This window comes from Tachyglossus aculeatus, chromosome 21 (genome assembly GCF_015852505.1).
Source record: "Tachyglossus aculeatus isolate mTacAcu1 chromosome 21, mTacAcu1.pri, whole genome shotgun sequence".
Taxonomy (NCBI): domain Eukaryota; kingdom Metazoa; phylum Chordata; class Mammalia; order Monotremata; family Tachyglossidae; genus Tachyglossus; species Tachyglossus aculeatus.
Genome location: NC_052086.1, coordinates 11937704 through 11961005, shown reverse-complemented (window position 1 = coordinate 11961005; position 23302 = coordinate 11937704). Strand labels below are relative to the sequence as shown.

The following is a 23302-nucleotide window of genomic DNA, read 5'->3' as shown; positions in this document are numbered from 1 at the left end:
GATTGATTAATTAATTAATTAATAATGGCATTTATTAGGCGCTTACTATGTGCCGAGCACTGTCCTAAGCGCTGGGGAGGTGACGAGGTGATCGGGTTGTCCCTCGGGGGGCTCACGGTCTTCAGCCCCATTTTCCGGATGAGGGAAATGAAGCTTCACGTGTGTGTGCAGGGCCGCGGATCTGTGACGATGCTGATTAATTAATTAATAATGGCATTTATTAAGCGCTTACTATGTGCCGAGCACTGTCCTAAGCGCTGGGGAGGTTACGAGGTGATCGGGTTGTCCCTTGGGGGGCTCCCAGTCTTAATCCCCATTTTCCAGATGAGGGAACTGAAGCTTCACGTGTGTGTGCAGGGCCGCGGATCTGTGATGATGCTGATTGATTAATTAATTAATTAATAATGGCATTTGTTAAGCGCTTACTATGTGCCGAGCACTGTCCTAAGCGCTGGGGAGGTGACGAGGTGATCGGGTTGTCCCACGGGGGGCTCCCGGTCTGAATCGCCATTTTCCAGATGCGGGAACTCGTGTGTGTGCGTGGCCGCGGATCTGTGATGATGCTGATTAATTAATTAATTAATTAATAATGGCATTTATTAAGCACTTACTATGTGCCGAGCACTGCTGTAAGCGCTGGGGAGGTGACGAGGTGATCGGGTTGTCCCACGGGGGGCTCCCGGTCTTAATCGCCATTTTCCAGATGAGGGAACTCGTGTGTGTGCGTGGCCGCGGATCTGTGATGATGCTGATTAATTAATCAATTAATTAATAATGGCATTTATTAAGCGCTTACTATGTGCCGAGCACTGTCCTAAGCGCTGGGGAGATTACGAGGTGATCGGGTTGTCCCTTGGGGGGCTCCCGGTCTTAATCCCCATTTTCCAGATGAGGGAACTGAAGCTTCTCGTGTGTGTGCAGGGCCGCGGATCTGTGATGATGCTGATGGCATTTATGAAGCGCTTACTGTGTGCAAAGCACTGTTCTGATAATAATAATAATAATAATGACGACATTTATTAAGCGCTTACTATGTGCAAAGCACTGTTCTGATAATAATAATAATAATAATGACGGCATTTATTAAGCGCTTACTATGTGCAAAGCACTGTTCTGATAATAATAATAATAATAATGATGGCATTTATTAAGCGCTTACTATGTGCAAAGCACTGTTCTGATAATAATAATAATAATAATGGTGGCATTTATTAAGCGCTTACTATGTGCAAAGCACTGTTCTGATAATAATAATAATAATGGTGGCATTTATTAAGCGCTTACTATGTGCAAAGCACCGTTCTGATAATAATAATAATAATGGTGGCATTTATTAAGCGCTTACTATGTGCAAAGCACCGTTCTGATAATAATAATAATAATGATGGGATTTATTAAGCGCTTACTATGTGCAAAGCACTGTTCTGATACTACTACTAATAATAATAATGATGGCATTTATTAAGCACTTACTATGTGCAAAGCGCTGTTCTGAGCACTGGGGAGGTCACAGGGTGATGATGATGATGATGGCATTTATTAAGCGCTTACTATGTGCAAAGCACTGTTCTGATAATAATAATAATAATAGTAATGACGACATTTATTAAGCGCTTACTATGTGCAAAGCACTGTTCTGATAATAATAATAATAATAATGACAGCATTTATTAAGCGCTTACTATGTGCAAAGCACTGTTCTGATAATAATAATAATAATAATGATGGCATTTATTAAGTGCTTACTATGTGCAAAGCACTGTTCTGATAATAATAATAATAATAATAATGACGGCATTTATTAAGCGCTTACTATGTGCAAAGCACTGTTCTGATAATAATAATAATAATAATGACGGCATTTATTAAGCGCTTACTATGTGCAAAGCACTGTTCTGATAATAATAATAATAATGGTGGCATTTATTAAGCGCTTACTATGTGCAAAGCACTGTTCTGATAATAATAATAATAATAATAATGACGGCATTTATTAAGCGCTTACTATGTGCAAAGCACTGTTCTGATACTACTAATAATAATAATAATAATGGCATTTATTAAGCACTTACTATGTGCAAAGCGCTGTTCTGAGCACTGGGGAGGTCACAGGGTGATGATGATGATGATGGCATTTATTAAGCGCTTACTATGTGCAAAGCACTGTTCTGATAATAATAATAATAATAATAATGACGACATTTATTAAGCGCTTACTATGTGCAAAGCACTGTTCTGATAATAATAATAATGACGGCATTTATTAAGCGCTTACTATGTGCAAAGCACTGTTCTGATAATAATAATAATAATAATGATGGCATTTATTAAGTGCTTACTATGTGCACAGCACTGTTCTGATAATAATAATAATAATAATAATGACGACATTTATTAAGCGCTTACTATGTGCAAAGCACTGTTCTGATAATAATAATAATAATGACGGCATTTATTAAGCGCTTACTATGTGCAAAGCACTGTTCTGATAATAATAATAATAATAATAATGGTGGCATTTATTAAGCGCTTACTATGTGCAAAGCACTGTTCTGATAATAATAATATAATAATAATGACGGCATTTATTAAGTGCTTACTATGTGCAAAGCACTGTTCTGATAATAATAATAATAATGATGGCATTTATTAAGCGCTTACTATGTGCAAAGCGCTGTTCTGAGCACTGGGGTGGTCACAGGGTGATGATGATGATGATGGCATTTATTAAACGCTTACTATGTGCAAAGCACTGTTCTGATAATAATAATAATAATAATAATAATGGTGGCATTTATTAAGTGCTTACTATGTGCAAAGCACTGTTCTGATAATAATAATAATAATAATAATGATGGCATTTATTAAGCGCTTACTATGTGCAAAGCACTGTTCTGATAATAATAATAATAATAATGATGATGGCATTTATTAAGTGCTTACTATGTGCAAAGCACTGTTCTGATAATAATAATAATAATAATGACGGCATTTATTAAGCGCTTACTATGTGCAAAGCACTGTTCTGATAATAATAATAATAATAATGACGACATTTATTAAGCGCTTACTATGTGCAAAGCACTGTTCTGATAATAATAATAATAATAATGATGGCATTTATTAAGCGCTTACTATGTGCAAAGCACTGTTCTGATAATAATAATAATAATAATGATGGCATTTATTAAGCACTTACTATGTGCAAAGCACTGTTCTGATAATAATAATAATAATGGTGGCATTTATTAAGCGCTTACTATGTGCAAAGCACTGTTCTGATAATAATAATAATAATGGTGGCATTTATTAAGCGCTTACTATGTGCAAAGCACTGTTCTGATAATAATAATAATAATAATAATGACGGCATTTATTAAGCGCTTACTATGTGCAAAGCACTGTTCTGATACTAATAATAATAATAATAATGATGGCATTTATTAAGCACTTATTATGTGCAAAGCGCTGTTCTGAGCACTGGGGAGGTCACAGGGTGATGATGATGATGATGGCATTTATTAAGCGCTTACTATGTGCAAAGCACTGTTCTGATAATAATAATAATAATGGTGGCATTTATTAAGCGCTTACTATGTGCAAAGCACTGTTCTGATAATAATAATAATAATAATAATGACGGCATTTATTAAGCGCTTACTATGTGCAAAGCACTGTTCTGATAATAATAATAATAATAATAATAATAATGACGGCATTTATTAAGCGCTTACTATGTGCAAAGCACTGTTCTGGTAATAATAATAATAATGACGGCATTTATTAAGCGCTTACTATGTGCAAAGCACTGTTCTGATAATAATAATAATAATGATGGAATTTATTAAGCGCTTACTATGTGCAAAGCGCTGTTCTGAGCACTGGGGAGGTCACAGGGTGATGATGATGGCATTTATTAAGCGCTTACTATGTGCAAAGCCCTGTTCTAAGCACTGGGGAGGTTACAAAGTGATCAGGTTGTCCCACGGGGGGCTCACAGTCATCATCCCCATTTTACAGATGAGGTAACTGAGGCCCAGAGAAGCGACTTGCCCAAAGTCACCCAGCTGACAAGTGGCGGAGCCGGAATTTGAACTCAGGACCTCTGACTCCAAAGCCCGGGCTCTTTCCACTGAGCCACGCTGCTTCTCGCGAAGTGGCCAAACTGACGTCTTAGAGATGACTTTCCTCGCATGGCATTTATGAAGCGCTTACTATGTGCAAAGCACTGTTCTGATAAAATAATAATAATAATAATGGTGGCATTTATTAAGCGCTTACTATGTGCAAAGCGCTGTTCTGAGCACTGGGGAGGTCACAGGGTGATGATGATGATGATGGCATTTATTAAGCGCTTACTATGTGCAAAGCGCTGTTCTAAGCACTGGGGCGGTTACAAGGTGATCAGGTTGTCCCACGTGGGGCTCACAGCCTTCATCCCCATTTTACAGATGAGGGAACTGAGGCCCAGAGAAGCGACTTGCCCAAAGTCACCCAGCTGACAAGTGGCGGAGCCGGAATTTGAACTCAGGACCTCTGACTCCAAAGCCCGGGCTCTTGCCACTGAGCCACGCCCCCACGGGGCTCACAGTCTTCATCCCCATTTTCCAGATGAGGTCACTGAGGCCCGGAGTAGTTAAGTGACACAGCTGACGAGCGGCGGAGCCGGGATTTGAACCCGTGACCTCTGACTCCAAAGCCCGGGCTCTTTCCCGCTGCATACGTGTGCACGGCTGCGGGGCGGTGCACGTGGACTTTGCACATCACCATCATCATCAATCGTATTTATTGAGCGCTTACTATGTGCAGAGCACTGTACTAAGCGCTTGGGAAGTACAAATTGGCAACATCTAGAGGCGGTCCCTACCCACCGGTGGGCTCACAGTCTAAAAGGGAACAAAACCAAACATACTAACAAAATAAAATAAATACATGTGGACTTTGTGCGTGGCTTCCTGCATGTGCCCGGCTGCAGGGTGGTACATACGTGTGCACGGCGGGGGATTTGCAGGGGCATACATGGGCACGGCCGGGTTTGTGTGCGGTTGCGTGTGTGTGTTCACGACTGGCGTATATGTTGCCAACTTGTACTTCCCAAGCGCTTAGTCCAGTGCTCTGCACATAGTAAGCGCTCAATAAATACGATTGATGATGATGAAGCGCGTACCTATGCAGGAGACCGTGAGTCTGTACATGGCTGCGTGGGCGGGCATCGCTCCAGATTTTTGGGAGCTTGATAGTGGTGACCCCCCGCCGTGGGACAACCCGATCACTTTGTAACCTCCCCAGCGCTTAGCACAGTGCTTTGCACATAGTAAGCGCTTAATAAACGCCATCATTATTATTATTATTATTATTATTCCCAAGCGCCGGAGTGGATCCCAGTCAATCAGGTTGGGCCCAATCCCCGTCCCACGTGGGGCTCACGGTCTTATTCCCCATTTTACAGACGAGGGAGCTGGGGCCCAGAGAAGTGAAGCGACTTGCCCAGGGTCACACAGCAGACACACTGATCACAGGAAGCGCTCAATAATGACCCCTGATCGACCGGTGGGTGGGTTGCCGGGGGCCCAGCACCGGTCCCAGTCCGAGCGAGGGTCCGGTTTTCCTCTCTCCAAAGGGACCCCCGTGTCCGTCGTCCCACCCCGTGGGGACAGACGTATATATAGACATATATAGACCCCCAGACTGAGCCCCTTCCTTCCTCTCCCCCTCGTCCCCCTCTCCATCCCCCCCATCTTACCTCCTTCCCTTCCCCACAGCACCTGTATAGATGGATATATGTTTGTACAGATTTTTTTTTACTCCATTTATTTATTTATTTATTTATTTTATTTGTACCTATCTATTCTATTTATTTTATTTTGTGAGTATGTTTGGTTTTGTTCTCTGTCTCCCCCTTCTAGACGGTGAGCCCGCTGTTGGGTAGGGACCGTCTCTAGATGTTGCCAACTTGGACTTCCCAAGCGCTTAGTCCAGTGCTCTGCACACAGTAAGCGCTCAATAAATATGATTGATTGATTGATTGATTGATTGGGAAGGTACAACAGAACAGACTGCCTGCCTGTCTGTCAGCCTGTCTGTCTGCCCGTGGTCACAAGCCCCTGAGCTCGGCCCTGAATTTGGTTGCTAGAAGGATCTCAAGAGGCCATCGTTGCCAACTTGGACTTCCCAAGCGCTTAGTACAGTGCTCTGCACACTGTAAGCGCTCAGTAAATACGATTGATTGATTGATTGACTGATCCCCCTTGTCTTATGCCACTTTGGGGAGAAAGACCTACAACAATCCCGGCTCCGCCACTTAGCTGTGTGACTTTGGGGAAGTCACTTAACTTCTCTGGGCCTCAGTTACCTCATCTGGAAAATGGGGATTAAGACTGTGAGCCCCCCGTGGGACAACCTGATCACCTTGTAACCTCCCCAGCGCTTAGAACAGTGCTTTGCACATAGTAAGCGCTTAATAAATGCCATAAAAAAAAATAATCCGCCCCCTTCCCACCCCCCAGAGGCAGGAGACTGGGGCCCTGACTACTGGCAGTGCTCCTCCAGTCCCCAGGCCCCTGAGTACCCACCACCCTATGATACCCCTCCCTCAGTCCCCAAACTCCTGGTCACCCATCTCCCCCCACCCCGCACCCGGCACCCATCGCCCATCTGATTCCTATCCCACTGGTGCTTCCCAAGCGCTTAGTCCAGTGCTCTGCACACAGTAAGCGCTCAATAAATACAATTGATTGATTGATTGATCGATTGGTACCCAAAACCCTGGCATCCACTACCCCTTGGCACCCATCCTTCTCTGGGTCCCTCCCTCCTCTCCCCCTCCTCCCCACCTTACCACCTTCCCCTCCCCACAGCACCTGTATAGATTTTGCACGTATTTATTACTCAATTTATTTTATTTGTACATATCTATTCTATTTATTTTATTTGGTTAATATGTTTTGTTTTGTTCTCCGTCTCCCCCTTCTAGACTGTGAGCCCGCTGTTGGATAGGGACCGTCTCTCTATGTTGCCAACTTGGGCTTCCCAAGAGCTTAGTACAGTGCTCTGCACACAGTAAGCGCTCAATAAATACGATTATTTGATTGATTGATTGATTGATTGATATCCCACTGGTAACCAAAACCCTGGCATCCACTACCCCTTGGCACCCATCCTTCTCTGGGTCCCTCCCTCCTCTCCCCATCCCCCCCTGCCTTCCCTCCTTCCCCTCCCCACAGCACCTGTATATATGTCTGTACATATTTATTACTCTATTTATTTATTTTATTTGTACATATTTATTCTATTTCTTTTATTTTGTTAATATGTTTTGTTCTCCATCTCCCCCTTCTAGACTGTGAGCCCGCTGTTGGGTAGGGACTGTCTCTCTATGTTGCCAGCTTGGACTTCCCAAGCGCTTAGTATGGTGCTCTGCACACAGTAAGTGCTCAATAAGTACGATTGATTGATTGATTGATTGATTGATTGATTGATATCCCACTGGTACCCAAAACGCTGGCATCCACTACCCCTTGGCACCCATCCTTCTCTGGGTCCCTCCCTCCTCTCCCCCTCCTCCCCGCCTTACCTCCTTCCCCTCCCCACAGCACCTGTATATATGCTTGTACGTATTTATTACTCGATTTTATTTGTACAGATTTATTCTCTTTCTTTTATTTTGTTAATATGTTTTGTTCTCCGTCTCCCCCTTCTAGACTGTGAGCCCGCTGTCGCGTAGGAACCATCTCTCTATGTTGCCAGCTTGGACTTCCCAAGGGCTTAGTATGGTGCTGTGCACACAGTAAGCGCTCAATAAATATGATTGAATGAATGAATGAATGAACGAATGAATGAATGAATGAATGATATCCATCTCCCAATGCCCTGGTACCTATTCCACCGTTACCCACACTGGGACCCAATCCACCAGCCTCTATTACCCCGTGGCACCCCCATATCCCAGTCCCCAATCTCTTGGCACCCACCACCCCTGTTTCCTTGTCTCCCAGTCCCCAATCCCCTGGTACCCAGTACACCCAGTCTCCATCTCCCAGTTCCCACCCCGCTGGCACCCATCACCAAGCGCCCTCCTCCCCGGTACACAGCCCCAAGCAGACCGAAGGTGGACTCTCACCATCTCGGCCACCGCTGGCCCCGTCTGCGCCATCCAGGCTGAAAGAGAAGAAATCATCGTCATCATCATCAATCGTATTTATTGAGCGCTTACTGTGTGCAGAGCACTGGACTGAGCGCTTGGGAAGGACAAGTCGGCAACATCTAGAGACAGTCCCTACCCAACAGTGGGCTCACAGTCTAAAAGGGGGAGACGGAGAACAAAACTAAACGTACTAACAAAATAAAATAAATAGAATAGATAGGTACAAGTAAAATAAATAAATAGAGTAATAAATCTGTACAAACATATATCCATATATACAGGTGCTGTGGGGAAGGGAAGGAGGTAAGATGGGGGGGATGGAGAGGGGGACGAGGGGGAGAGGAAGGAAGGGGCTCAGTCTGGGAAGGCCTCCTGGAGGAGGTGAGCTCTCAGTAGGGCCTTGAAGGGAGGAAGAGAGCGAGCTTGGCGGATGGGCAGAGGGAGGCCATTCCAGGCCCGGGGGAGGACGTGGGCCGGGGGTCGATGGCGGGACAGGCGAGAGCGAGGTACGGGGAGGAGATCAGCGGCGGAGGAGCGGAGGGTGCGGGCTGGGCTGGAGAAGGAGAGAAGGGAGGTGAGGTAGGAGGGGGCCAGGGGATGGACAGCCTGGAAGCCCAGGGTGAGGAGTTTCTGCCCAATGTGCAGGTTGATTGGTAGCCACTGGAGATTTTTGAGGAGGGGAGGAACATGCCCAGAGCATTTCTGGACAAAGACAATCCGGGCAGCGGCGTGAAGTATGGATTGAAGTGGGGAGAGACACGAGGATGGGAGATCGGAGAGGAGGCTGATGCAGTAGTTCAGACGGGATAGGATGAGAGCTTGAACCTGTGGGCCTCCCCCGGGCCTCTCCCAGAAGTTGAACCAACCATTCCTCCCCCACGGCCCTCCCGCTTCCCGGCTCTCCTCCTGGAATGCCCTCCCTCCCACTGACTCCTGCAGTCCGGCCTCCTCCCAACCACTGCAACGGCAGCCCACTGTTGGGTAGGGACCGTCTCTCTATGTGGCCAACTTGGACTTCCCAAGCGCTTAGTACAGTGCTCTGCACACAGTAAGCGCTCAATATATATGACTGATTGATCTCCTCCAGGCAGTCTTCCTTTATTTAACTCAGCTCCCGCGTTGATCATATGGGAAGCAGCGTGGCTCGGTGGAAAAGAGCCCGGGCTCGGTGGAAAAGAGCCCGGGCTTGGGAGTCAGAGGTCACGGGTTCAAGTCCCGGCTCCGCCAACTGTCAGCTGGGTGACTATGGGCAAGTCACTTCACTTCTCTGGGCCTCAGTTACCTCATCTGGAAAATGGGGATGAAGACTGCCAACCTCCCGGGGGACAACCTCATCACCCTGTAACCTCCCCAGTGCTTAGAACAGTGCTTTGCACAGAGTAAGCGCTTAATAAATGCCATTATTATTGTTATTATTAGAACAGTGCTTTGCACATCATAAGCACTAATAAATACCATCACTATTACTGTACTTCTGCATAGCTACGTGAGTATATATTTCTGGGCGTCTCTGACTGTGCTCTGCACACAGTAAGTGCTCAATAAATACGATTGAATGAATGAATCCCCCCCCGCCCTACCTCCTTCCCCTCCCCACAGCACCTGTATATATGTTTGTACGTACTTATTACTCTATTTATTTCCTTATTTTATTTGTACATATTTATTCTATTTATTTTAGTTTGTTAATACGTTTGGTTTTGTTCTCTGTCTCCCCCTTCTAGACTGTGAGCCCACTGTTGGGTAGGGACCGTCTCTCTATGTTGCCAACTTGGACTGCCCAAGCGCTTAGTACAGTGCTCTGCACACAGTAAGCGCTCAATAAATACGATTGTATGAATGTGTGTAGGAGATTTCATTCATTCAATTTCATTTACTGAGCGCTTACTGTGTGCAGAGCACTGTACTTACTAAGCAGTTGGGAAAGTACAGTGATAGACACATTCCCTGCCCACAACGAGCTTACAGTCTAGAGAGGGAGACAGACATTACTATAAATAAAGGAATTAGAAATATGCACATTCATTCATTCATTCAATCGTATTTATTGAGCGCTTACTGTGTGCAGAGCACTGAACTAAGCGCTTGGGAAGTCCAAGTCGGCAACATCTAGAGACGGTCCCTACCCAACAGCGGGCTCACAGTCTAAAAGGGGGAGACAGACAATAAAACAAGACATATTAACGTAAGCGCTGTAGGGCCACCCACTGTTGGGTAGGGACCGTCTCTATATGTTGCCAACTTGCCCTTCCCAAGTGCTTAGTACAGTGCTCTGCACACAGTAAGCGCTCAATAAATACGATTGATTGATTGATTGATTGAGGGATGAAGAAAGGGAACAAGTCAGGGTGATGTGGAAGGAAGTGGGAGAAAAGGAAAGGAGGGCTTAGTCTGGGAGAGCCCCTCGGAGGAGGTGCGCCTTCAATAAGACTTGGAAGTGGGATAGAGGGATTGTCTGTGGGATTTGAGGAGGGAGGGCATTCCAGGCCGGATAGGATGTGAGCGAGGGGTCGGCCGTGAGACGGCTGAGGCCACAGTCCAGTGAGAAGGTTGGCATTACGGGAGCGAAGAAGTGAGCGGGCGACGTTGTAGGAGAGTAGCGAGGTGAGGTATGTGCCTCACACATCTGCGTGTGTGCTATGTGTGAACATGGGTGTATCTGTGTGCTCTCTACGATACTAATTATAATTATCACTGTGGTATCTGTTCTGTACTTACTGAGCGCTAAGAACCGGAGTAGATATGAGATAATCGGGTGGGACACGGGCCCTGTCTCACACGGTCTAAGGGGGAGGGAAGGCAGGTGAGGAAACTGAGGCCCAGAGAAGTGAAGTGACGGGCACGGGGTCACACGGCAAATTCTATAAGGAGATGTTTGGGTTGGGGGGCGGTGGCGGTGGGGTGGGGTGGGGGAACAGGTGCATTTCCAAGTCAGATTGTGAGCTCCTTCAATTCTGTGGAGCCCCAATTCACCTCCTGGCCCCAAAGAACCGCTCCTCTGTCCGTCCGTCTCCCGCTCTAGACTGTCAGCTCGCTGTGGGCAGGGAATGTGTCTATTACTGTACTTTCCCAACTGCTTAGTAAATACAGTGCTCGGCACACGGTAAGCGCTCAATGACAGATTGAACAGGTGCATTTCCAAGTCAGATTGTGAGCTCCTTCAATTCTGTGGAGCCCCAATTCACCTCCTGGCCCCAAAGAACCACTCCTCTGTCCGTCTGTCTCCCGCTCTAGACTGTCAGCTCGTTGTGGGCAGGGAACGTGTCTATTACTGTACTTTCCCAACTGCTCAGTAAGTACAGTGCTCGGCACACAGTAAGCGCTCAATAACAGATTGAACAGATGCATTTCCAAGTCAGATTGTGAGCTCCTTCAATTCTGTGGAGCCCCAATTCACCTCCTGGCCCCAAAGAACCACTCCTCTGTCCGTCTGACTCCCGCTCTAGACTGTCAGCTCGTTGTGGGCAGGGAACGTGTCTATTACTGTACTTTCCCAACTGCTCAGTAAGTACAGTGCTCAGCAAACGGTAAGCGCTCAATAACAGATTGAACAGATGCATTTCCAAGTCAGATTGTGAGCTCCTTCAATTTTGTGGAGCCCCAATTCACCTCCTGGCCCCAAAGAACCGCTCCTCTGTCCGTCCGTCTCCCGCTCTAGACTGTCAGCTCGTTGTGGGCAGGGAATGTGTCTATTACTGTACTTTCCCAACTGCTTAGTAAGTACAGCGCTCGGCACACGGTAAGCGCTCAATAACAGATTGAACAGATGCATTTCCAAGTCAGATTGTGAGCTCCTTCAATTTTGTGGAGCCCCAATTCACCTCCTGGCCCCAAAGAACCGCTCCTCTGTCCGTCCGTCTCCCGCTCTAGACTGCAAGCTCGTTGTGGGCAGGGAATGTGTCTATTACTGTACTTTCCCAACTGCTTAGTAAGTACAGTGCTCGGCACACAGTAAGCGCTCAATAACAGATTGAACAGATGCATTTCCAAGTCAGATTGTGAGCTCCTTCAATTCTGTGGAGCCCCAATTCACCTCCTGGCCCCAAAGAACCGCTCCTCTGTCCGTCCGTCTCCCGCTCTAGACTGTCAGCTCGTTGTGGGCAGGGAATGTGTCTATTACTGCACTTTCCCAACTGCTTAGTAAGTACAGTGCTCTGCACACGGTAAGCGCTCAATAACATTGATGCATTTCAGGCTGATCGACCCTGGCCCCAAAGAACCGCTCCTCTGTCCGTCCGTCTCCCACTCTAGACTGTAAGCTTGCTGTGGGCAGGGAATGTGCCTATTACTGCACTTTCCCAACTGCTTAATCAATCACTCGTATTTATTGAGCGCTTCCTGTGTGCAGAGCACTGGACTAAGCGCTTGGGAAGTCCAAGTTGGCAACAGTCCCTACCCAACAGTGGGCTCACAGTCTAAAAGTACAGTGCTCTGCACACAGTAAGCACTCAATAAATATGATTGATTGATTGATTGATTGATCAAACCTGGACCCAAAGAACCACTCCTCTGTCCGGGTGGAGGTGGGGCCCCCGGGGGTGGGTTCGTCCATCCCGGCCCAGCCTCCGAGAGATCCCATCCGAGAGCCCCCGACTCACTCCAACGGATGGAAGGGGAAGCTGAGCCCAGACAGGGCGAGTGACCGGCCCCAAGTCACACAGCAAGAGTTTGGCCCCTGCAGGATCAATCCGTCAATCAATCGTATTTATTGAGCGCTTCCCGTGTGCAGAGCACTGGACTAAGCGCTTGGGAGGTCCAAGTCGGCTTCGGACACCGCCCGCCCTCCCGGAGGGTTTCCGTGGGCTCGGAGCGGGTCGACTTTCCCATCACGTCCAGCCAGTGTACTGGACGGCGCTGGGGACCGGAGCAAATGAGGATGGGACGGATGGACGGATTTCGGGGGGACGGGCTTGGGTTGGCCCTGAAACTCGACTCGGGAGAAGCCCCGGCCCCCCGTCGCCTCCGCGCCCCCAGACTCACCCAGAAGGATCAGCAGCCGCCTCAGGGGCCGGGGGCTCCCACCCCACTCCATCACTGCCGTCTGGCCTCCGAGAAGCCCACCCTGAGGGCAAACCACAGACAGGGCAGGGTGCGGTTTGTTCAGCTCTTCCTATGTCGCCAACTTGTACTTCCCAAGCGCTCAGTACAGTGCTCCGCACACAGGAAGCGCTCAATAAATACGATTGATCGATTGGGAAGCGCTGGGCGGGAGTCAGGGCGATCGGGTTGGCCCACGTGGGGCTCGCGGCCTTCATCCCCGTCACTGAGGCCCAGAGAATAATGATAATAATAATTCAATCAATCAATCAATCAATCAGTACAGTGCTCTGCACACAGGAAGCGCTCAATAAACACGATTGATCGATTGGGAAGCGCTGGGCGGGAGACAGGGCGATCAGGTTGGCCCGCGTGGGGCTCACGGCCTTCATCCCCATCACTGAGGCCCGGAGAATAATAATAATAATAATGATAGTATTTATTAAGCGCTTACTATGTGCCAAGCACTATTCTAATCAATCAATCAATCAATCAGTACAGTGCTCTGCACACAGGAAGCGCTCAATAAATACGATTGATCGATTGGGAAGGGCTGGGCGGGACACAGGGCGATCAGGTTGGACCACGTGGGGCTCACGGCCTTCATCCCCGTCACTGAGGCCCAGAGAATAATGATAATAATAATTCAATCAATCAATCAATCAATCAATCAGCACAGTGCTCTGCACACAGGAAGCGCTCAATAAACACGATTGATCGATTGGGAAGCGCTGGGCGGGAGACAGGGCGATCAGGTTGGCCCGCGTGGGGCTCACGGCCTTCATCCCCATCACTGAGGCCCGGAGAATAATAATAATAATAATGATAGTATTTATTAAGCGCTTACTATGTGCCAAGCACTATTCTAATCAATCAATCAATCAATCAGTACAGTGCTCTGCACACAGGAAGCGCTCAATAAATATGATTGATCGATTGGGAAGCGCTGGGCGGGAGACAGGGCGATCAGGTTGGCCCGCGTGGGGCTCACGGCCTTCATCCCCGTCACTGAGGCCCAGAGAATAATGATAATAATAATGACAGTATTTATTAAGCGCTTACTATGTGCCAAGCACCATTCTAATCAATCAATCAATCAATCGTATTTATTGAGCGCTTACCGTGTGCAGAGCACTGGACTAAGCGCTTGGGAAGTCCAAGTTGGCAACATAGAGAGACAGTCCCTACCCAACAGCGGGCTCACAGTCTAAAGGGGGGAAACAGAGAACAAAACCAAACATACTAACAAAATAAAATAAATAGAATAAATATGTACAGGTAAAATAAATAATAAATAAATAAATAGAGCACTGGGGAGCTTACAAGGTGACCAGGTTGGCCCACGGGGGGCTCACAGTCTTCATCCCCGTTTGACAGATGAGGTCACTGAGGCCCAAAGAATAATAATAATAATAATAATAATAATAATAATAATAATAATAATAATAATGGTATTTGTTAAGCGCTTACTCTGTGCCAAGCACTGTTCTAAGCACTGGGGAGCTTACAAGGTGACCAGGTTGGCCCACTGGGGGCTCACAGCCTTCATCCCCGTTTGACAGATGAGGTCACTGAGGCCCAAAGAATAATAATAATAATAATAATAATAATAATAATAATAATAATAGTATTTGTTAAGCGCTTACTCTGTGCCAAGCACTGTTCTAAGCACTGGGGAGCTTACAAGGTGACCAGGTTGGCCCACTGGGGGCTCACAGCCTTCATCCCCGTTTGACAGATGAGGTCACTGAGACCCAAAGAATAATAATAATAATAATAATAATAATAATAATAATAATAATAATAATAATAATAATAGTATTTGTTAAGCGCTTACTCTGTGCCAAGCACTGTTCTAAGCACTGGGGAGCTTACAAGGTGACCAGGTTGGCCCACGGGGGGCTCCCAGCCTTCATCCCCATTTGACAGATGAGGTTACTGAGGCCCAAAGAATAATAATAATAATAATAATAATAATAATAATAATAATAATAATAATAATAATAATAATAGTATTTGTTAAGCGCTTCCTCTGTGCCAAGCGCTGTTCTAAGCGCTGGGGAGCTTACAAGGTGACCAGGTTGGCCCACTGGGGGCTCACGGTCCTCATCCCCGTTTGACAGATGAGGTCACTGAGGCCCAAAGAATAATAATAATAATAATAATAATAATAATAGTATTTGTTAAGCGCTTACTCTGTGCCAAGCACTGTTCTAAGCACTGGGGAGCTTACAAGGTGACCAGGTTGGCCCACGGGGGGCTCCCAGCCTTCATCCCCATTTGACAGATGAGGTTACTGAGGCCCAAATAATAATAATAATAATAATAATAATAATAATAATAATAATAATAATAATAATAGTATTTGTTAAGCGCTTCCTCTGTGCCAAGCGCTGTTCTAAGCGCTGGGGAGCTTACAAGGTGACCAGGTTGGCCCACGGGGGGCTCACAGCCTTCATCCCCATTTGACAGATGAGGTCACTGAGGCCCAGAGAAGTGAAGTGACTCGCCTAAAGTCACACAGCTAAGTGGCGGAGCGGGGATTAGAACCCATGACCTCTGACTCCCGAGCCCGAGCTCTTTCCACTGAGCCACGCTGCTTCTCTAATCGTAATCATAATAATCCTCATAATAATCATGATGGCATTTGTTAAGCGCTCACTGTGTGCAGAGCACTGTTCTAAGCGCTGGGGTAGATACGAGGTAATTAGGTTGTCCCACAGTTTTCATCCCCATTTGACAGATGAGATAACTGAGGCACAGAGAAGTCAAGTAATAATAATAATAATAATGGCATTTGTTAAGCGCTTACTATGTGCCAAACACTCTTCTAAGCACTGAGGGGATACAAGGTGATCAGGTTGTCCCACATGGGGCTCACAGTCTTCATCCCCATTTGACAGATGAGATAACTGAGGCACAGAGAAGTCAAGTAATAATAATAATAATAATAATAATGGCATTTGTTAAGTGCTTACTATGTGCCAAACACTCTTCTAAGCACTGAGGGGATACAAGGTAATCAGTTGCCCCACATGGGGCTCACAGTCTTCATCCCCATTTGACAGATGAGATAGCTGAGGCACAGAGAAGTCAAGTAATAATAATAATAATCATAATAATGGCATTTGTTAAGCGCTTACTATGTGCCAAACACTCTTCTAAGCACTGAGGGGATACAAGGTAATCAGTTGCCCCACATGGGGCTCACAGTCTTCATCCCCATTTGACAGATGAGATAGCTGAGGCACAGAGAAGTCAAGTAATAATAATAATAATGATAATAATAATAACAATAATAATAATGGCATTTGTTAAGCGCTTACTATGTGCCAAACACTCTTCTAAGCCCTGAGGGGATACGAGGTAATCAGGTTGTCCCACATGGGGCTCACAGTCTTCGTCCCCATTTGACAGACGAGAGAACCGAGGCACAGAGAAGTGAAGTGACTTTGTGCACAAAGTCACACAGCTGATCAGTGGTGGAGGTGGGATTAGAACCCACGACCTCTGACTCCCAAGCCCGGGCTCTTTCCCCTAAACCACACTGTTAAGCGCTTACTATGTGCTAAGCACCGTTCTAAGCGCTGGGGTAGGCACCAGGTCACCAGGTTGTCCCACATGGGGCTCACAGTCTCCATCTCCATTGCAGAGATGAGGTCAGTGGGGCCCAGAGAAGTGAAGTGAGTTGCCCAAGGTCGCACAGCAGGCCCATGGAGAAGGATCAGGGAGGGGATTTAGAGGAGGGACTCCGGAGGTGAAGGGAGTGCGGAGCAGGGAGCAGCAGCGCAGAGCAGAGACGCGCAGAGAGGGGGACAGAAGCGCAGAACGGAGTAGAGTAATAATAATAATAATAATAATAATAATAATAATAATAATAATAATGTTGGTATTTGTTAAGTGCTTACTATGTGCAAAGCACTGTTCTAAGCGCTGGGTAGATACAAGGTGATCAGGTTGTCCCACGAGGGGCTCCCAGTCTTCATCCCCATTTTCCAGATGAGGGAACTGAGGCCCAGAGAAGTGAAGCGACTTGCCCAAAGTCCCACAGCTGACAAGTGGCGGAGCCGGGATTTGAACCCATGACCTCGGACTCCAAAACCCAGGCTCTTTTCCACTGAGCCACGCGAGCGCCGTATTGAGCAGAGAAGCGCAGAGCGGAGCAGAGGAGCGCAGTACTGGGCAGAGGAGCGCAGAGCGGAGCAGAGGAGCGCAGGACGGAGTAGAGTAATAATAATAATAATAATAATAATAATAATAATGTTGGTATTTGTTAAGCGCTTACTATGTGCAAAGCACTGTTCTAAGCGCTTGGGGGGATACAAGGTGATCAGGTTGTCCCACGGGGGGCTCCCAGTCTTCATCCCCATTTTCCAGATGAGGGAACTGAGGCCCAGAGAAGTGAAGCGACTTGCCCAAAGTCCCACAGCTGACAAGTGGCGGAGCGGGGATTTGAACCCATGACCTCGGACTCCAAAGCCCGGGCTCTTTTCCACTGAGCCACGCGAGTGCAGTATTGGGCAGAGAGGCGCAGAGCGGAGCAGAGGAGTGCAGGACGGAGTAGAGTAATAATAATAATAATAATGTTGGTATTTGTTAAGCGCTTACTATGTGCAAAGCACTGTTCTAAGCGCTGGGGTAGATACAAGGTGATCAGGTTGTCCCACGGGGGGCTCCCAGTCTTCATCCCCATTTTCCAGATGAGGGAACTGAGGCCCAGAGAAGTGAATCGACTTGCCCAAAGTCCCACAGCTGACAAGTGGCGGAGCCGGGATTTGAACCCATGACCTCGGACTCCAAAACCCAGGCTCTTTTCCACTGAGCCACGCGAGCGCCGTATTGAGCAGAGAAGCGCAGAGTGGAGCAGAGGGGCACAGTACTGGGCAGAGGAGCGCAGGATGGAGCAGAGAAGTGCAGAGGAGCGCAGTACTGAGCAGAGGAGCGCAGTACTGAGCAAAGAAGCGCAGAGAGGAGCAGAGGAGCGCAGGGAGGAGCAGAAAAGCGCAGAGAGGAGCAGAGGAGCGCAGAGAGGAGCTGAGAAGCGCAGTACTGAGTAGAGAAGCGCAGAGAGGAGCAGAGAAGTGCAGAGAGGAGCAGAAAAGCGCAGAGCAGAGTAGAGAAGCGCAGTACTGAGCAGAGAAGCGCAGAGCGGAGGAGAGAAGCGCAGAGAGGAGAAGAGGAGCGCAGAGAGGAGCAGGGAAGTGTAGAGAGGAGCAGAGGAGCGCAGTACTGAGGAGAGAAGCGCAGAGTGGAGCTGAGAAGCGCACAGCAGAGCAGAGGAGCGCAGAGAGGAGCAGAGGAGTGCAGTACTGAGTACAGGAGCGCAGAGAGGAGCAGAGGAGCGCAGTACTGAGCAGAGAAGCGCAGAGAGGAGCAGAGGAGCGCAGTACTGAGCAGAGAAGCGCAGAGAGGAGCAGGGAGGAGCAGAGGAGCGCAGTACTGAGTAGAGAAGCACAGAGAGGAGCAGAGAGGAGTGCAGTACTGAGCAGAGAAGCGCAGAGAGGAGCAGAGAGGAGCAGAGGAGCGCAGTACTGAGCAAAGAAGCGCAGAGAGGAGCAGAGGAGCGCAGTACTGAGTAGAGAAGCGCTAGAGAAGTGCAGTACTGAGTAGAGAAGCGCAGAGAGGAGCAGAGCGGAGCAGAGGAGCGCAGTACTGAGCAAAGAAGCGCAGAGAGGAGCAGAGGAGCGCAGAGAGGAGCAGAGGAGCGCAGAGAGGAGCAGGGAAGTGCAGAGAGGAGCAGAGAGTGCAGAGCGGAGCAGGAAAGTGCAGTACTGAGCAGAGAAGCGCAGAGAGGAGCAGAGGAGCGCAGTACTGAGTAGAGAAGCATAGAGAGGAGCAGGGGAGCGCAGTACTGAGTAGAGAAGTGCAGAGAGGAGCAGAGAAGCGCAGAGCGGAGCAGAGGAGTGCAGAGGAGAGCAGAGGAGCGCAGTACTGAGTAGAGAAGCGCAGAGCGGAGCAGAGGCGCGCAGAGAGGAGCAGAGGAGCGCAGTACTGAGCAGAGAAGCGCAGAGAGGAGCAGAGGAGCGCAGTACCGAGTAGAGAAGCGCAGAGAGGAGCAGAGGAGCACAGAGAGGAGCAGAGGAGTGCAGTACTGAGCAGAGAAGCGCAGAGAGGAGCTGAGAAGTGCACAGAGGAGCAGAGGAGCACAGAGAGGAGCAGAGGAGCGCAGAGCGGAGCAGGAAAGTGCAGAGAGGAGCAGAGAGTGCAGAGCGGAGCAGGAAAGTGCAGTACTGAGCAGAGAAGCGCAGAGAGGAGCAGAGGAGCGCAGAGAGGAGCAGAGGAGTGCAGTACTGAGTAGAGAAGCATAGAGAGGAGCAGAGGAGCGCAGTACTGAGCAGAGAAGCGCAGAGAGGAGCAGAGGAGCGCAGTACTGAGTAGAGAAGTGCAGAGAGGAGCAGAGAAGCGCAGAGCGGAGCAGAGGAGCGCAGAGGAGAGCAGAGGAGCGCAGTACTGAGTAGAGAAGCGCAGAGCGGAGCAGAGGCGCGCAGAGAGGAGCAGAGGAGCGCAGTACTGAGTAGAGAAGCGCAGAGAGGAGCAGAGGAGCGCAGTACTGAGCAGAGGAGCGCAGAGAGGAGCAGAGGAGCGCAGTACTGAGCAGAGGAGCGCAGAGAGGAGCAGAGGAGCGCAGAGAGGAGCAGAGGAGCGCAGTACTGAGCAGAGGAGCGCAGTACTGAGCAGAGAAGAGCAGAGAGGAGCAGAGGAGCGCAGTACTGAGCAGAGAAGTGCAGAGAGGAGCAGAGGAGCGCAGTACTGAGTAGAGAAGCGCTAGAGAAGCGCAGTACTGAGTAGAGAAGCGCAGAGAGGAGCAGAGCGGAGCTGAGAAGCGCAGTACTGAGTAGAGAAGCGCAGAGAGGAGCAGAGGAGCGCAGTACTGAGTAGAGAAGCGCTAGAGAAGCGCAGTACTGAGTAGAGAAGTGCAGAGAGGAGCGGAGCAGAGGAGCGCAGTACTGAGCAAAGAAGCGCAGAGAGGAGCAGAGGAGCGCAGGGAGGAGCAGAGGAGCGCAGTACTGAATAGAGAAGTGCAGAGTGGAGCTGAGAAGCGCAGTACTGAGTAGAGAAGTGCAGAGAGGAGCAGAGAAGCGCACAGTGGAGCAGAGGAGCGCAGAGAGGAGCAGGGAAGCGCAGAGAGGAGCAGAGAGTGCAGAGCAGAGCAGGAAAGTGCAGTACTGAGCAGAGAAGCGCACAGCGGAGCAGGGGAGTGCAGAGAGGAGCAGAGGAGCGCAGTACTGAGTAGAGAAGCGTAGAGAGGAGCAGAGGAGCGCAGTACTGAGCAGAGAAGCGCAGAGAGGAGCAGAGGAGCGCAGTACTGAGCAAAGAAGCACAGAGAGGAGCAGAGGAGCGCAGTGCTGAGTAGAGGAGCGCAGAGAGGAGCAGAGGAGCGCAGAGAGGAGCAGAGGAGCGCAGTACTGAGCAGAGGAGCGCAGTACTGAGCAGAGAAGCGCAGAGAGGAGCAGAGGAGCGCAGAGAGGAGCAGAGGAGCGCAGTACTGAGTAGAGAAGCGCAGAGAGGAGCAGAGGAGCGCAGAGAGGAGCAGAGGAGCGCAGTACTGAGTACAGAAGCGCGGAGAGGAGCAGAGGAGCGCAGTACTGAGCAGAGGAGCGCTGAGAGCAGAGTAGAGAAGCACTGAGAGCAGAGTAGAGAAGCGCAGTGCTGAGCAGAGGCGCGCAGAGCAGAGGAGCGCAGTAGTGAGCAGAGCAGCACAGAGGTGAGGCGCGCAGTGCCGGAGGGGAGCCGCGCAGTACGGAGCAGATTCGCGCAGGGGGCTTCAAGGTGGGACTACCTGGACTGCCCCACGGCCGGCCGGCGCTGGAGGAGAGGAGCCTGGTTCCAATGGGGAAGGAGCGATTTGCGGTTTTCCTGGACTCGGTGGGGCGGGAGGAGGGGCGGAGGGGAGGGGAGGGGTGGGGCCCAAGGGCTGGTTGAGGCGTCCAAACACCAGCCTCAACTCCTTCCTGCTGGAGTGGAGGAGGGACACTAGACTGGGAGCCCACTGTCGGGTAGGGACCGTCTCTAGGTGTTGCCAACTTGGACTTCCCAAGCGCTTAGTCCAGTGCTCTGCACACGGTAAGCGCTCAATAAATACGACCGAATGAATGAATGGTTTTTGTTGAGTGCAAACTGTGCGCAGAGTGCCATGCTAAGCGCTGGGGAGAGTGCGGTACCGCAGAGTTTATAGGCCCGTCCCTTGCCTATAGGAGCTTACAGTCTAGAAGGGGAGGCCGACATTAATATAAATAAATGGTACAGAGATCATCATCATCAATCGTATTTATTGAGCGCTTACTCTGTGCAGAGCACTGTACTAGGCGCTTGGGAAGTACAAATTGGCAACATATAGAGACAGTCCCTACCCAACAGTGGGCTCACAGTCTAAAAGAGATGTGCATAAGTGCCGCGGCACTGATAATGGGTTGAATGTCAGGTACCCAAAGTGTGCAGAAAATAATAATAATTGTGGCATGCACTATGTGCCAAGCACGGTCCCTGTCACGGCCGCTCACAGTCTTAAACAGTGAGCCCGCTGTTTTGTAGGGACCGTCTCTAGATGTTGCCAACTTGGACTTCCCAAGCGCTTAGTCCAGTGCTCTGCACACAGTAAGCGCTCAATAAATACGACTGAATGAATGAATGGTTTTTAATGAGTGCAAACTGTGCGCAGAGTACCATACTAAGCGCTGGGGAGAGTACAGTACCGCAGAGTTTATAGGCCCGTCCCTTGCCTATAGGAGCGTACAGTCTAGAAGGGGAGGCCGACATTAATATAAATAAATGGTACAGAGATCATCATCATCATCATCATCATCATCAATCGTATTTATTGAGCGCTTACTATGTGCAGAGCACTGTACTGAGCGCTTGGGAAGTACAAATTGGCAACATATAGAGACAGTCCCTACCCAACAGTGGGCTCACAGTCTAAAAGAGATGTGCGTGAGTGCCGCGGCACTGATAATGGGTTGACTGTCAGGTACCCAAAGTGTGCAGAGAATAATAATAATTGTGGCATGCACTATGTGCCAAGCACGGTCCCTGTCACGGCCGCTCACAGTCTTAAACAGTGAGCCCGCTGTTTTGTAGGGACCGGCTCTCTATGTTGCCAACTTGGACTTCCCAAGCGCTTAGTCCAGTGCTCTGCACACAGTAAGCGCTCAATAAATACGACTGAATGAATGAATGGTTTTTATTGAGTGCAAACTGTGCGCAGAGTACCATACTAAGCGCTGGGGAGAGTACAGTACCGCAGAGTTTATAGGCCCGTCCCTTGCCTATAGGAGCATACAGTCTAGAAGGGGAGGCTGACATTAATATAAATAAATGGTACAGAGATCATCATCATCATCATCAATCGTATTTATTGAGCGCTTACTATGTGCAGAGCACTGTACTGAGCGCTTGGGAAGTCCAAGTTGGCAACATATAGAGACAGTCCCTACCCAACAGTGGGCTCACAGTCTAAAAGAGTTGTGCATAAGTGCCGCGGCACTGATAATGGGTTGAATGTCAGGTACCCAAAGTGTGCGGAAAATAATAATAATTGTGGCATGCACTATGTGCCAAGCACGGTCCCTGTCACGGCCGCTCACAGTCTTAAACAGTGAGCCCGCTGTTTTGTAGGGACCGTCTCTAGATGTTGCCAACTTGGACTTCCCAAGCGCTTAGTCCAGTGCTCTGCACACAGTAAGCGCTCAATAAATACGACTGAATGAATGAATGGTTTTTAATGAGTGCAAACTGTGCGCAGAGTACCATACTAAGCGCTGGGGAGAGTACAGTACCGCAGAGTTTATAGGCCCGTCCCTTGCCTATAGGAGCGTACAGTCTAGAAGGGGAGACCGACATTAATATAAATAAATGGTACAGAGATCATCATCATCATCAATCGTATTTATTGAGCGCTTACTCTGTGCAGAGCACTGTACTAGGCGCTTGGGAAGTACACATTGGCAACATATAGAGACAGTCCCTACCCAACAGTGGGCTCACAGTCTAAAAGAGATGTGCATAAGTGCCGCGGCACTGATAATGGGTTGAATGTCCAGTACCCAAAGTGTGCAGAAAATAATAATAATTGTGGCATGCACTATGTGCCAAGCACGGTCCCTGTCACCGCTGCTCACAGTC

At 48.7% G+C, this 23302-nt stretch overlaps 1 protein-coding gene across 1 annotated transcript in view; it reads right to left on the bottom strand.

Annotated features, from left to right (window-relative positions):
• Positions 1–21039, bottom strand: part of MSLN (mesothelin) — a 51443-nt gene extending 30404 nt beyond the window's left edge. The window contains exons 1-3 of the mRNA XM_038762705.1: positions 20961–21039; positions 13124–13205; positions 8120–8157 (exon numbers count right to left, since the gene is read on the bottom strand). Of these exons, the coding sequence (XP_038618633.1) occupies positions 8120–8157; positions 13124–13175 (90 nt within the window). The 5' untranslated portion in view covers positions 13176–13205; positions 20961–21039. The remainder of the gene's footprint in view (positions 1–8119; positions 8158–13123; positions 13206–20960) is intronic.
• Positions 21040–23302: the final 2263 nt, after the last annotated feature.